Source organism: Helianthus annuus, chromosome 10 (genome assembly GCF_002127325.2).
Source record: "Helianthus annuus cultivar XRQ/B chromosome 10, HanXRQr2.0-SUNRISE, whole genome shotgun sequence".
Lineage (NCBI taxonomy): Eukaryota > Viridiplantae > Streptophyta > Magnoliopsida > Asterales > Asteraceae > Helianthus > Helianthus annuus.
This window is the reverse complement of record NC_035442.2, coordinates 61,280,538-61,293,989: the sequence shown is the minus strand read 5'-3', so window position 1 is coordinate 61,293,989 and position 13,452 is coordinate 61,280,538. Positions and strand designations below refer to the sequence as shown.

The 13,452-nt window shown below is 37.8% G+C and overlaps 1 protein-coding gene and 1 long non-coding RNA gene across 2 annotated transcripts; both read left to right on the top strand.

Annotated features, from left to right (window-relative positions):
- Positions 1–2,447: 2,447 nt before the first annotated feature.
- On the top strand, positions 2,448–5,836 carry LOC110885509. Its single transcript, XR_002562283.2, has 4 exons — positions 2,448–2,754; positions 3,669–3,783; positions 4,011–4,826; positions 5,792–5,836. It is a non-coding gene; the product is annotated as an uncharacterized LOC110885509 (long non-coding RNA).
- A 2,380-nt stretch (positions 5,837–8,216) lies between these two features.
- Positions 8,217–8,928, top strand: LOC110885507 (pathogenesis-related leaf protein 6). Its single transcript, XM_022133207.2, has one exon. The coding sequence runs from the start codon at positions 8,352–8,354 to the stop codon at positions 8,838–8,840; it is 489 nt and encodes a 162-aa protein (XP_021988899.2). The 5' UTR covers positions 8,217–8,351; the 3' UTR covers positions 8,841–8,928.
- The last annotated feature ends 4,524 nt before the right edge of the window (positions 8,929–13,452 follow it).

Sequence of the window (13,452 nt, the reverse complement as noted above, 5' to 3'; positions counted from 1 at the left end):
TCAATCCTGTTGGTGCATATATGATTAAATAAAATGGGAATTAAAAACAATAAGAATGTTCAGTTAAGGGAATGGATTTGCAGATTACCCGGATGCCCGAAGTATACGACACCAGGATGCTTCAACCAATGCAGCCTTTCGGGCCTCTATTGCCTTGTTGACAACTTCTCGAACAACGATTTTTCCCAAAGAACTTTTGAAAAATGGAGATTTGTGTCAAAACAATTGAATAAAGACGTTCAGTTGAATAAAGATAAAAACAATTCAAAACACATACAAAATAAACATTATCGGAAGCCGAAATTTTATTCGGTACGAAAGACAACTGAAGCCGATTTGAAACTGTATCTACTTCACTCAAATTTGTATCTGAATCATACCGGCTACCAAATTGAAAAGCATAATTAGATAACGTTCAGAGATACAAATTAAAAGGATGACATATAAAACCATTACCTTGAAAATGGCCTTTACCATCATATGCATTACAGTTTCTCCATTCTACTCCCTTCCTGCTATTTGATTATGACTCATTTGTTCTCACAAAAACAGGAACCTTACACTATTATCAAACCTCAAACCATTACAATCAAATTAATAATCAACTCAAAATCTGATTTTAAAAGCTATTACCCGGATGCCCAAAGTATATGACACCAGGATGCTTCAACCAATGGAGCCTTTCGGGCCTCTATTGCCTTGTTGACAATTTCTCCAACAACGATTTTCCCCGAAGAACTCTTGAAAAATGGAGATTTGTGTCAAAACAATTGAATAAAGACGTTTAATTAAGATCAAAACAATTCAAAACACATACAAAATAAACATTATTGGAAGCCGGAATTTTATTCGGTACTTCAAAATCCACAATTCAAAGTCCACTTAGGAGCATCCTTTTATCTGCAGATTAGACAAACAATTCAAAGTTTCTAGCAAAATCAATCAATCAAATCGATTAGATAAACAACTAACTCAAACATAAACAATTCAAAGTTTCTAGCAAAATCAAGCAATCAAATCGATAACTATCAATTAAATCACAACAAAATCATAAAATAAAACCTTCAGAGGAGGATGAACAGGATCAGGCATGTCCCAAGCCAATCGAGGCCGCTTTCTTGGTCGTTTATCCAAGATTCTATGAGGAAATTCGACGATCCTGTGCGTCTCCATCACATAATGCAAAGTGAGAAGTTAAGATCTGTATGCATGTGTAGATTTAGCTTATAATGACTATAGATGTAGGGTTTTCATAAAAAAGAAACATGAGATTCAGACCAATTTAAGCTAGATATGGAGTAAATCAACTGGGATATGGATTCATTACCTTGTAATGAAACGAAATTTCTGTAGTCTTGAGTCTTCAAACTCATAACCCTAGTATTCCCTTGTATGGTTTGTAAAATCCCAATCACCTATCAAGAATTAACATCATGGCCTGTCAACGTGTAACTTAAAACATAATGATCAAACAGAAGAACCAACACATATGACAATTTAAGACTTGTACACAGCTCATCTGTGTAGAATAACAAACGCATACCTACTTGCGAGTTTTTCCATCATTAAGCGTGATCAAGATGTTACAAGACGGCCTGAAAGCCCCTAATATATAATTCTGATCAACATAAAAATAAGTCACATTCAATCGAAACAACAAATTCACTACTGCAGATACAAAGCAACCAAGGTTTTAGCCTTTAGGTAAGATCTTACCATTCCGAAGCCGATCGATTCACTATCTCAAACTATTCTCTTGAATTCGATCCTAAAGCCTAATTAAAATCAAAACATCATAATAAAATCCAGATGCCAGAAGAATAGATCAAAATACAAGATCATTAACTACCGTCGACTAACACATTACATGCCAGTAGAATAAATTGAAAACCTAACCGATAATATTACACAATTTCTGTTCAAAAACGATTGTCGGAGAGACCTCCATGGTGATTATTGATTTGAGAACCGTTTGAAGATCATCCGCCTCTAGGGTTTCTATATGGATGAGAATTGTTGTGATTGTTGTGATTCAACCACAACCGAAAGAATCCGTTCATACAAATGTCGAGTATTGAGAAGGGTGGATTTGAGGGAGCTCTGGATTTGAGGGAGAGATGCATTGAAAGTGTGGTTTGAATTTTGCATGTGGAGCTTGAATGATGTATCTTGTATACGTGGAGCAAGAATTTTGAATTCTGAATGTGATACAGGTTTTGAAATTTGAATGTAGGGCATAGCTTTGAAATTTAAAGTGATTTTATATTAAGAGTTATGATGCAATAATGACATAAGAAAGACATTGTTAGATAACCTCTATGGCTGTCACATCAGCTTTTCTCATGTCAGCGACATTTGCTCTTTTATAGAAAGTATGTATATTAGAAGGACAACTTTGGTTATTTGCCACTTTTTTTTTAAAGGCACAAGCTTTAAAAGCATCTTGTACAATGATTCAATGCTCAAAACCTTGAATTTTTTTTTTGGTACAATATGTAATGCATCATGTATACCTCCCACTAAAAAACACAGAGACATCTGATTAAGGTTTCTCGAGCTCATCAAATCTCATATTTCAAAATTTTAATCTGTTTTCTCTCTGGCAATTCAAGAAGATCAACGAAGATTTCACCAGATCAATGAAGGTTTCGACAACCTAAACCACAATCGCATCTCTACCGTCGCACAATCCGCTCAAATGAATTTCGGCGACTCAATTTGTGCTCCAATCATTCAACTACTGACGTAATAGAGGTAATGATTCATAAGTTTTTATTCGTTTTGTAGATGTTGAATCTGACTTTATGTTTCATTAGGATCAATTAGCGCGGAATAGTGATAATTTTGTAGTTTTGAGTTGTGTCTTTTTTAATGAAGTTGATAATAGCATTGTTTTTTCGTGTTATTAAAGGCACATTATGTAGTTTTTCTAACTTTTGTTCATGATTTGCTGGAACCTTGTGAATCCACCATGAGTTTTTATTTTTCACAACTTCTTAGGAGATGTATAGCACTGTCAAATCCACGTTTTTGAATTAGTAACTTGTGTTTTTCGTTTTCTTGGGGTGTTGTTATGTCATCAACACTTGGTGGCCTAAGTGTTGTAAGAATCTCTAGGCGCTAGTCGGGCGGTGGTTTCCGACTAGCGTTTAATCGGGATTAATAGGGATTAATCGGAATTAATCGGATCCAGATTTTTATACGTAATTTTTATTTAGATACATAAGAACACATTTTTATATGTTATTTTCTAAAGTAGACATGTTTTAACTTTCAACCCCTGGCAATTAATCGGCAAAATTTGGCCGAAATCGCGCCAAAATTTGGCTAGAATAGAACCGCCATTGACCGCCTGGCAATTAATCGGCCATTAATCGGTGAACCTCCGATTAGTGATTAATCGGTGACTAATCGGAAATTAGTCGGGATTTTTACAACCGTGTAATAGAACTAGATTCAGATGATGATTTTTTTTTTTTTATTCAGATGATGGTTTTTCTGATTCCTGTAATAGAACTGTTACACTTGGTGCTTCAGTTAGCGACATTGGTTCAGTTGTGATTGGATTGAAGTATCTTCTTTTATGTTTTAACCTGCATTTGGCACGTTGGCTTGCACAAATCGGCCAATATTCTTTTTTAACAAGTTGTATCAACTAATTTATTCAGTGGATTGAAGCATATTCAGAGACAGGAGCCTCAGTAGCTGCTACTTCAGGTTTTGCAAGCTCATGGTCATGGGGCCGTCGGCATCTCAACGACAATCAGTCTTCTATTTCGTTTGGTAGGTGTTGTTTCATGTTATTAGGCTGTTTCCATTGTTTCTGATTTGTTTTAACATTTAATTATATGGAGTTCTTTTCGTGAAGTAAGAGCTGCATTAACAAACCCAGAGGTCAAAACTGTTCTTGCGACTTGCATGTTAAAGGCTGTAATATCGAATAAAGATTGATTTTGCTGTGTAGCATCAGTGCAGGAAGGTGTTATAACCTGTTGTTTGTTGATTTTTAGGATCTGGAGCTTATTGCAATCAATAGTCCATGGCAGATTCAAGGCGATTATTGTTGTTTAGGGTTTGATATGGCGGTTTTTTTTTTTTTTTTTTTTTTTTTTTTTTTGTGATTTTAAGACTGGAGTTATTGTTTGGGGCTGATTTAAGAACCAATTGTCAAGGTGAGGTTTATATTTAAGTTCATTATATTTCTGATTACTCTTAAGTGTTTAAAGTGATCAAAGGATATTTTTTTGTGTTAATTTTACTGGTCTGTCGAAAGCTCACAGGAACAAAAAGGGAATTCAATAAAAAAATTAGGTAGTTGTTTGTTTAACAGGATGTATAATTTTTTTTCTTTTTATCTTTTCAGCAAATAGGACTTTTAATCACAAAATCATGATTTTATTTTACCAAGAATTAAGGTGATATTACTATATTAGTGATGTGCCGTTTCAAGGCGTACGATGAATGCAAGTGAGTGTGTATCCAAAGGTTGTGCTTTGGAGTGTGCTATAATTGGAGCTATTCATATGACAACATTGGCTAATTAGTGTTTTAATATATGAATAGCTCAAGTTTTTAGGGCTACAAGTAGATGCCATTTTTGCCTTGTAATATTGTTTAGTTTGGTATTTTGGCCTAAATTATGTACATGTGTAATAATAGTAAGTGACTGAAAATCAATATTTTTTATAGGTCTACAAAATAGCACTGCTTTCTTATTCTTAATATGATGCCCTTCTCATGTAGGCTGTGGTTTTTTGGATTTTGACTTGCTTGTCTACAAATCCTGCAGTTGCTAGCCAGACAAGCAAGGAGGAGGTGGGTACAAGGTTTGTATTCTAAAACTAAGGCTAGAGGATCATACATAAAATGTTATCAATCGTTAAACCTAATGTTTTCTACATAAGAGTTATCCTAAATATAGAAACTTCTCGTTGGTTCACTAATTATGGCTTCAGCTGACAGTTATGTGGAAATTGGTAGAGAAACCAATGATGCCTAAGCAGGCAAAAGCATAGTTATCGCTAGCGGCCATAGCGACCGCTATCGCGAACAGCGTGGCGAGACATGGTCGCTATATAGTGTATAGCACTGAATAGCGCGAAAATAGTGGATTCCGACAACGACTTCCAGCCGGAAACCTGCAATTTCTGCCGGAAACTTGCTAGAAACTATGAAGAAGAAGAGCGGCTGCGTTTTTGTTGCGTTTGAGCCTTTCTAGGGTTAAATAAGTTTATGGATTTTAACATTTAACCCCTCTATCTTTCATTAGGTTACATTTAGTCATTAAAACTTGTAAAATTTACATAAAAAGTGTAAAATTAGTTTGTGTATTTTAATATTTAACATTTTAACCCCCCCCCCCTATTTTCACTAGCTTACATTTGGTCCTTAAACTTATAAATTTATACATAAAAGGTATAAAACTAACGTTATATATAAAAAAAAAGTTATGTAGATATCTATTTTTTATTTCTTAAATTTTTAATAACTACCTTATCGCTAAACACGAAATGGCGGGCGCTATTTCATCGCTATTGCTACGTTGTCGCTATTCGCTATCGATAACCATGGGCAAAAGCGCCAGCTGCTGAGAAAAAACCAACCGAAGGACTGAAAAGGTATTTTGCTGAAGGGACAAACTTGTTATCTACTTTCAGTGCCTTTTCAAAAGGGAATCCAAACTTAGACTCAATGATTTTACCAAAGAACTTAGATTGTTGACATATCAGATACTTGCAAACTAACATCATATAACAATGTTTTGTATCATATTTATACTCCCTCTATGAAGCTTCTGATATAATAGACACACCCGCCGCAACGCACGGGCATTCCCACTAGTTCTTAATATGATGGCCTTCTCATGTAGGTGGCAATGTAAGCTTGAAGAACTACCCTTTAACCAATGTATATTTATTTGGCATGGTGCTGACAAACTAATGACACAACCTATTCACTAACAGGTCATAAAGAAGCAGGAATCAAGTATAAGGAAAGAAAAACCGATTGTTATGATATATTAAGTTAAAAAACCTACAGCCACATTTAGATTGCGCAGACGAAAATACATTGTACATGAGCTTCATGGTCAGCCTGATAAACTCACAGGAGGAAGTCAGGTACCTGCATTATTGTGATATCTTTTAGCACCGGTCAGGGAGTAATGCTGATGTGTCTGATCTGTTAAATCGGTTGTGTCAAGAGGTCGCTTTTTTTACATTTACAACAAAGGGTTAATCATTTTTAGTACCACTGGTGGAATTCATGAAGGGCATGCTTAACACACCCAGAAATATAATTATTTCATACCCCATTTTTCAAAAAACTTCTCGAGCTAAAAGTTATGTGCAAAGTTAATAAAAACTATAAATATCTTTTACTAATTTTTCCAAACACTCAGCCAGAAATCCAGCATCCACTGGCTGGATCTGAATCGTTTCACGGTGAAACCGTATTAGAATCCACTGGCCGGTCTGAATCCAACAAGGTGAAACTAGGTCTGAATCGCTTCAGGGCCGCAACCTTAGAGAGAGAGAGTGTGTGTGTGTTTTGGTTATTATACATATTATTTTCTTGTTTTTTTTTTCATCTGTTTATAAAGATATTTATTAAATAAATGAGTAAATTTACAAAACTACCCTTTTGTGATTAGAATTAACTGAAAGAATTTAACCTGGTTAGCTCTAAAGGACGTAGAGTGTAATGGTTTTTACAAATAAAAGATTGTGATTGTAATTATTAAAGTTAAGGGGCGTCCATTGCAATCCGATATAAACATAAAGGACTAAAAATGTAATTTACCCTTCCGTGTTTACGGTACCAACACTTGTTGTAATTATTAAAGTTAAGGGGCGTCCATTGCAATCCGATATAAACATAAAGGACGAAAAATGTAATTTACCCTTCCGTGTTTAAATAACCAACACTTGTTTTTATTTGTTTACTCGGGGAGTGAATCTGCTACCAACTTGTGTAATTTAAAGAATTGAAGCGAAGGCCATAATGCAGTAATATACAAATTAGGGGGTGGGGTGGTCACTAGTGATGAAATTCCATCACTCACAAACATCCAATCATGTTCCGCCATGTCAGCAACCACTATTCTATCACTCACAAGCATTCTTTAGTGGTGGTGGTCATCCCTAGTGATGGGATTTCAATGTACAAGTATTAATACACAATGTACAAGTCATACACATACCTCAGTAATTCTTCAACGCGTGATATAAACAACGTGTTAATCCTATCACTCGTTACCAAGATGGCGGCGGCGGTGTTCGTTAAAAATAACGAGTGATGGGGTGGCCATCACGGACCACCCCGACTCCCCTTAAGGTGATGTTTTGTAGTTGACTTTAGTTAGATAAGTATGCGTAACTTAAGGATCTTTGCACATCCCAATGTAATATAGTTTTTTTTTTTTTTTTTTTTTTTTTTTTTTTTTTTTAAATCAACTTTCATTCAACCACAAAATGGACAAGCTATTACCAAGGAGGAAATAGCAAGCCGAAAAACCAAACGAACAAGCACGATTACATTACATCAAATCGGCACCATCTATCCCACTCCATCGTACCTTGTTTAAACCTATGTTTGTACCACAGAAAACCAAAAGACTTAACATCCGCGAGAATATCGCCCACCTTAGCATCTTTACTTGAAAAAACTGTCTTGTTCCTGGCCCTCCATAATCGCCAACAGACTATGATAATTAAACTATGCAGCAGCAATTTCTTATTATCTGACCCGCCATAATGCTCGTGTAGCTCGACCAAATCCTTAACACCAAACGCGTAAACCTCCGGAATACGGCACCATCTCGATATACCATTCCAAACTGCCGTAGTAATATGACAACCTGTTAACAGATGCTCAATACTTTCTTCCTTGCTATGGCACCAATCGCACATTATGTTCTCGACAAAAATATTACGTCTCGTCAATGCCACTTTAGTCGGTAATCGATCCAAAAAGGCTTTCCACATGAAAATAATGTAGTATAGTTATTTAAATAGCATTAGCACCATATACATTCTATAAATAACTATATTACATTGGGATGTGCAAAGATCCTTAAGTTAAGCATACTTATCTAACTAAAGTCAACTACAAAAATCACCTTAATTTGCGTATTACTGCATTATGACCTTCGCTTCAATTCTTCAATACACAAGTTGGTGGTGGATTCACTCCCCGAGTAAATATATAAAAACAAGTGTTGGTTATTTTAACAAGGAAGGGTAAATTACATTTTTCGTACTTTATGTTTATATCGGAGCACCATATACATTCTATAAATAGCGTTTTGTAATTCATCATCAAACACGTACCAATTAACCTTTTAGCAAGTTATGGGGTCATTCAAACTCTCACTTGCACTTATTTATTTCCCAACTCTTGCCATGATCCACAGCACCCATGCTCAAAACTCCCAACAAGATTACTTGAATGCTCACAATGCTGCCCGAGCCCAAGTCGGCGTTGGAAACATGGTATGGAACACCACCGTTGCTGCCTATGCTCAGAACTACGCTAACCAAAGGATAGGAGACTGCAACCTCATTCAGTCTGGTGGACCTTATGGCGAGAACCTTGCCAAGGGCAGCAGTGGCACTTTCACTGGTACTGCAGCTGTTAATCTATGGGTAGCCGAGAAAACTTATTATGATTACACGACAAATACTTGTGCTAGTGGACATGTGTGTGAACACTATACTCAAGTCGTGTGGAGTAATTCGGATCAACTTGGGTGTGCTAGGGTTCAGTGCACTAATAGTTGGTGGTTCGTTATTTGCAGTTATTATCCTCGTGGAAACCTCAGTGGCCAGTCTCCTTACTAGTTAATATTTATGTATTATGAATAATCATTGCATTCTGCATTGCATGTACTCTTCTAAGTTGACAAGGAAAAAATGTGTTTGTTTTTAAGGGTTTAGCGTGTGATCCATTCATACAATTATACGAATATTGAAGAAAGACATGCCATTTCTTTATATGCAGAGGTCAATTCAGTCGGCTTGGTCACTTCTATTCCGGTTGCCATTAGACGTAAGTGTCGGTTCAGAAGGTTACCATGGTTCACGAAACGTTGGACATTAGTTGCGAATGCGACTATGGCACATGTCATTGAACAAACTAAAGCATCTCTTCGAATGGTGGTTAGAGACGATTCTAATAGCCACAAAACCATGAGAAAAACTTCCATTTGAAAATAGAAAAAAAAACGCTCCCATTCATCACATATATACATAAAAGTCATTAATACGTAACTAGTATGTTGCCCGCCGCGCGTTGCAGCGGCGCATGGCGGGTTGAACCGTGCAGTCACACACGAAGTGTAAAACACAATGCGTAAGACGCATTGCACTACACATAATTCGTAAAACACAATGCGTGAGACATAATATACGCTACGCGTAATTCGTAAAACACAATGACCAAAAGACAATTACTTGAAGGTGTATAATACAAAGCTTTTAACCATGTGCATAAAACATTAAAACACACAAATATGCGGCATTGCGTGAAAGCTTAGGGGTTAGACTTTGTAGGTGGCTAACGAGCATGATGCACGTAAACAAAGATATATAGAAAACATTATCATTCCTGAATGACGCAGTATACGAATCTGAGAAAAGCAATTTATATTGAAGAAGTTATAAGGAAAGGAAAAAAGAAGGAAAAAATCAAAAAGAAAAATAGTTGGAAGGAATAGGGATCGAGCCCATGACTGATATGTTATCAAAAACCGTATTTACCAACTCCACCATGCAGCTTTTGGTGTGAATTATTATAATTAAATTTACTTAACAACTCACAATGTTGGTGAGAAAACCTACCGACATTTGTGCTTAAGATATATTAGATTTTTAAAAGTCCAGCACTTATCGAGTTTTGTTCAAGCCCCGCCACTAAAATTAGCAGTTTATTACCTTTAGTTAACAGGTTTTTATATTTTAAAAACTACACATGGAGTAGACTTGCACGTACAAGTTAGACAAAGGGTGAAACACGTTTGACCATGTTTTTTGTGACAACTCGAACTTTAGACTCACTTTGATGTAACGTTACGTACCTATATGACACTTTGAGTTAATGAATGTTACGATGTTACGTACTTATGTGGACTTGATTGTATAATTGAATGAATGATGTGTTATGTGCATTGTGTATATTGTATGTATGTCAATAACCCGAACCACACATCAAACCCGATCGCACAACACTCACACTCGCATAAGCCTAAGCCTTTGGGCCGTTTTACTTGTGTTCGGACTTCAAGGGCTGCCCAAGTAGGGGCCGGCCCATTGCTTTTTTTTGCACGTACAAACATACACACATGAGGGGATTTCACCTCATTCGTTACAAAACATAAAACACACAAAAACCCTAGACTCTTCCTCTCTCTCGGTTGCTTGGAACCCGACGGCAAGATCATTCCATACTCGGATCACCCTTGCTTCTTCTCTAATTCGGTTAGTATATCTTTGATTGTGTTTATGTATGGTTCATGTGGTATTGCTAGTATTCATGCTAATTGATTGTTTACCGAATGATTGTAATCGGATGAGATGTGAATTATATGGATGGATAATCATGTGCTAGGATCTGGAATGATGATATAATTATTATGTAATCGGGTTATGTGAAAATGTTAATAAATCGGATTGCATGAAATAATCTAAGGCATAATAGATGTAAATCGGCCACTATATCATAGGTTCGGATTGTTTGAATGATAGTTTGAATGTTGCTCGATGATGATGTTGTATGATGTTAAATGGTATGAATATGGTTCATATGTTAGATTAGGGTTCTTATGGATTAATGAATGGATGCTTGTTTTGATCGAAATATGGCCATGATTGAAACTGTTTGGTTGTTGATTTATTTGGTAAACTTGGAAACTGTTAAATGCTTGTAACAATATTGCTTGAAATATGGAGACTATCCAACTGTTTGGCATAAATTCGGATGCACAAGTCCAACCGTACAAGGTCTCTTGGTCGCACAAGAGGCCCATTCGCACAAGCTGACCCAATCACACAAGACATCCGGCCGCACAAGATGTCTTGGTCGCACAAGGTTATTGGGTTAGTCTAACTGTTGGGCCGATGGACATGTTGGGCTGGTCTAGTCGCACAACCCAGTTCACTCGCACAAGGGGTTACCAGTCGCACAAAGGAACCTGATCGCACAATGTAACCCCAGTCGCACAAGATTGTATGAATCGCACAAGATGTTGTTCGCTTGTTTTTGGGCCGTATGTTATATTTGGGCTGGGTATTATTGTCGGGCTGAATTAATCAGATCGCACAAGGCCCTTATGTGCGATCGGTTTGGGCCGAGATTTGTTATTGGATTTGTTTAGGTTAGTGGGCCCAATTGTTAAATCGCACAATGTATGATTCTATTATACTAATTGACTGATGCCGTGCAATAAGTGTTGCCATGACCTACACGTGCTTTTAACATGTTAACTTATGTGGTTCATGCGTGCAATACTTGAACACAAAACCTGACTAGTGTGATAACCCTGTTAGGACGTGATTGATCACTGTTAGTTCAAGAAACCCTCTCTTGTGTATCTGCCGAGCAAACCCAAGGTGAGTTCACACAGCCAAGGCATGGGGTTCCCAGGGTGGGAATGGGATTGAATGAATTATACGTACATACTTAGTTAATGGAACTTAATGATACGAGTCCTCAGGGTGAGGATGGTGAAGGATAAGATACGGCTAGACTAGTATACCTACATGAACAGATCTTCGCACACACGCCAAGGGTTGGCTGCGATAATTATGACTGATCTTCGCACACATGCCTCGGGAAGGCTGCGAACTATACATATTAGAACTTCGCACACATGCCAGGGTGGCCAGCGATACAAATATACATAGTCTAGGATATTTGGGAGTATTAACCCAAATCTTCGCATACATGCCGAAAGGGCCCGCGATGGAAACCAATACTATACATGAGCAATGAACGAACTAATACGATACATGATTAGATGAACGAACGCAATGCTTGCTATACCATTTCTATTACTGAACTTACTTTCTATGAACTCGCTCAACTAGTTGTTGACTCTCTGCTGCATGCCTTGCAGGACCTTAGGTACATTATGGAGCTTGCACAGGGAGGAGCAGGTCGTTGTGGGCAAAGGATCATGAATGCTATTTGAACACTTATGATGATTCATACATTAATATTTATGTTTGGGTTTACTTAAATGCTTCCGCTATACTTAACTATATTACATGTTCAATATGATTGGTGGTTAAGATCCTGGTCATGTCACGCCTCCAAGCGGTGGTACTCCGCGTGTGGATTTTGGGGGTGTGACAGATTGGTATCAGAGCCATTGGTTATAGAGAACTTGGTTTTAATATGGGAAAACGTTTTTATTAAAACCAGACTATAACCAGAACAGTGCTCTCAACGATCCACAACGACGCTTCGCTCCACGTGCAAGACTCGACATCCTAGGTAATAAGGTTTATGATTATTTCCTGCTTGCTAGAACTATATAGAACTTTGCTCGCATTACGCTTAGATACACATGACTTTAGTACATGAGAATACCTACGTGCTTACGCTTTTCTGTCATCGCCTCACTCGCGAACCACTCTCACTTACGCTACTTTTACTATGAAGATCATGTCTGGACGAATTAACATGACACAAGCCCAGCTAGAGGCTCTCGTTCAAGCTCAAGTTGCTGCGGCACTTGCAGCTGCTCAAGCAGGTAGTATACCCTGCAGTATAGCACACACTAGGATCTTTAGATCCTACACTCCTAAATTAGCCCTTGTATTTAAACTTTGCCCTATTCGTACACAATAGGTCAACCAGCGCAGCAGCAAGTTTGCACCTTTAAGAACTTCATGGACTGTCGTCCCAGTACTTTCAGCGGCACAGAGGGGGCAGTGGGACTCCTCCACTGGTTTGAGAAGCTCGAGTCTGTATTCGAGATGTGCGAATGCCCTGAGGCTCGCAGGGTGAAATACGCCACTGGCACGCTAGAAGGAATAGCACTAACTTGGTGGAACGCCCAAGTTCAGATCTTAGGGTTGGCAGCTGCTAACGCCACACCCTGGAACGACTTCAAGGAACTCATTAAGAGGGAATACTGCACGCGTGATGACATCCACAAGCTGGAGAACGAGCTTTATCACTTGAAAATGACGTGGTCAGAGATTGAAGCCTATACGAAACGGTCAAACGAACTGGCTATTCTGTGTCCAACTATGGTGGACCCTCCAGTGAAGCGCATTGAGTTGTATCTCCAGGGACTTGCGCCAGAGATCCAGAGCCATGTTACATCGGCAAACCTCGACAACATCCAAGACATCCAGCGTCTTGCTCATCGACTCACAGATCAGGCAGTAGAACAGAACAAGCTGCCCAAACGCGTCAGTGCAACTACTACTCCAGCTGCTACTTCTG

Excerpts from the sequence above, each read along its gene's own strand:
- LOC110885507 (XM_022133207.2), top strand. The coding sequence starts at position 8,352 with ATGGGGTCATTCAAACTCTCACTTGCACTTATTTATTTCCCAACTCTT.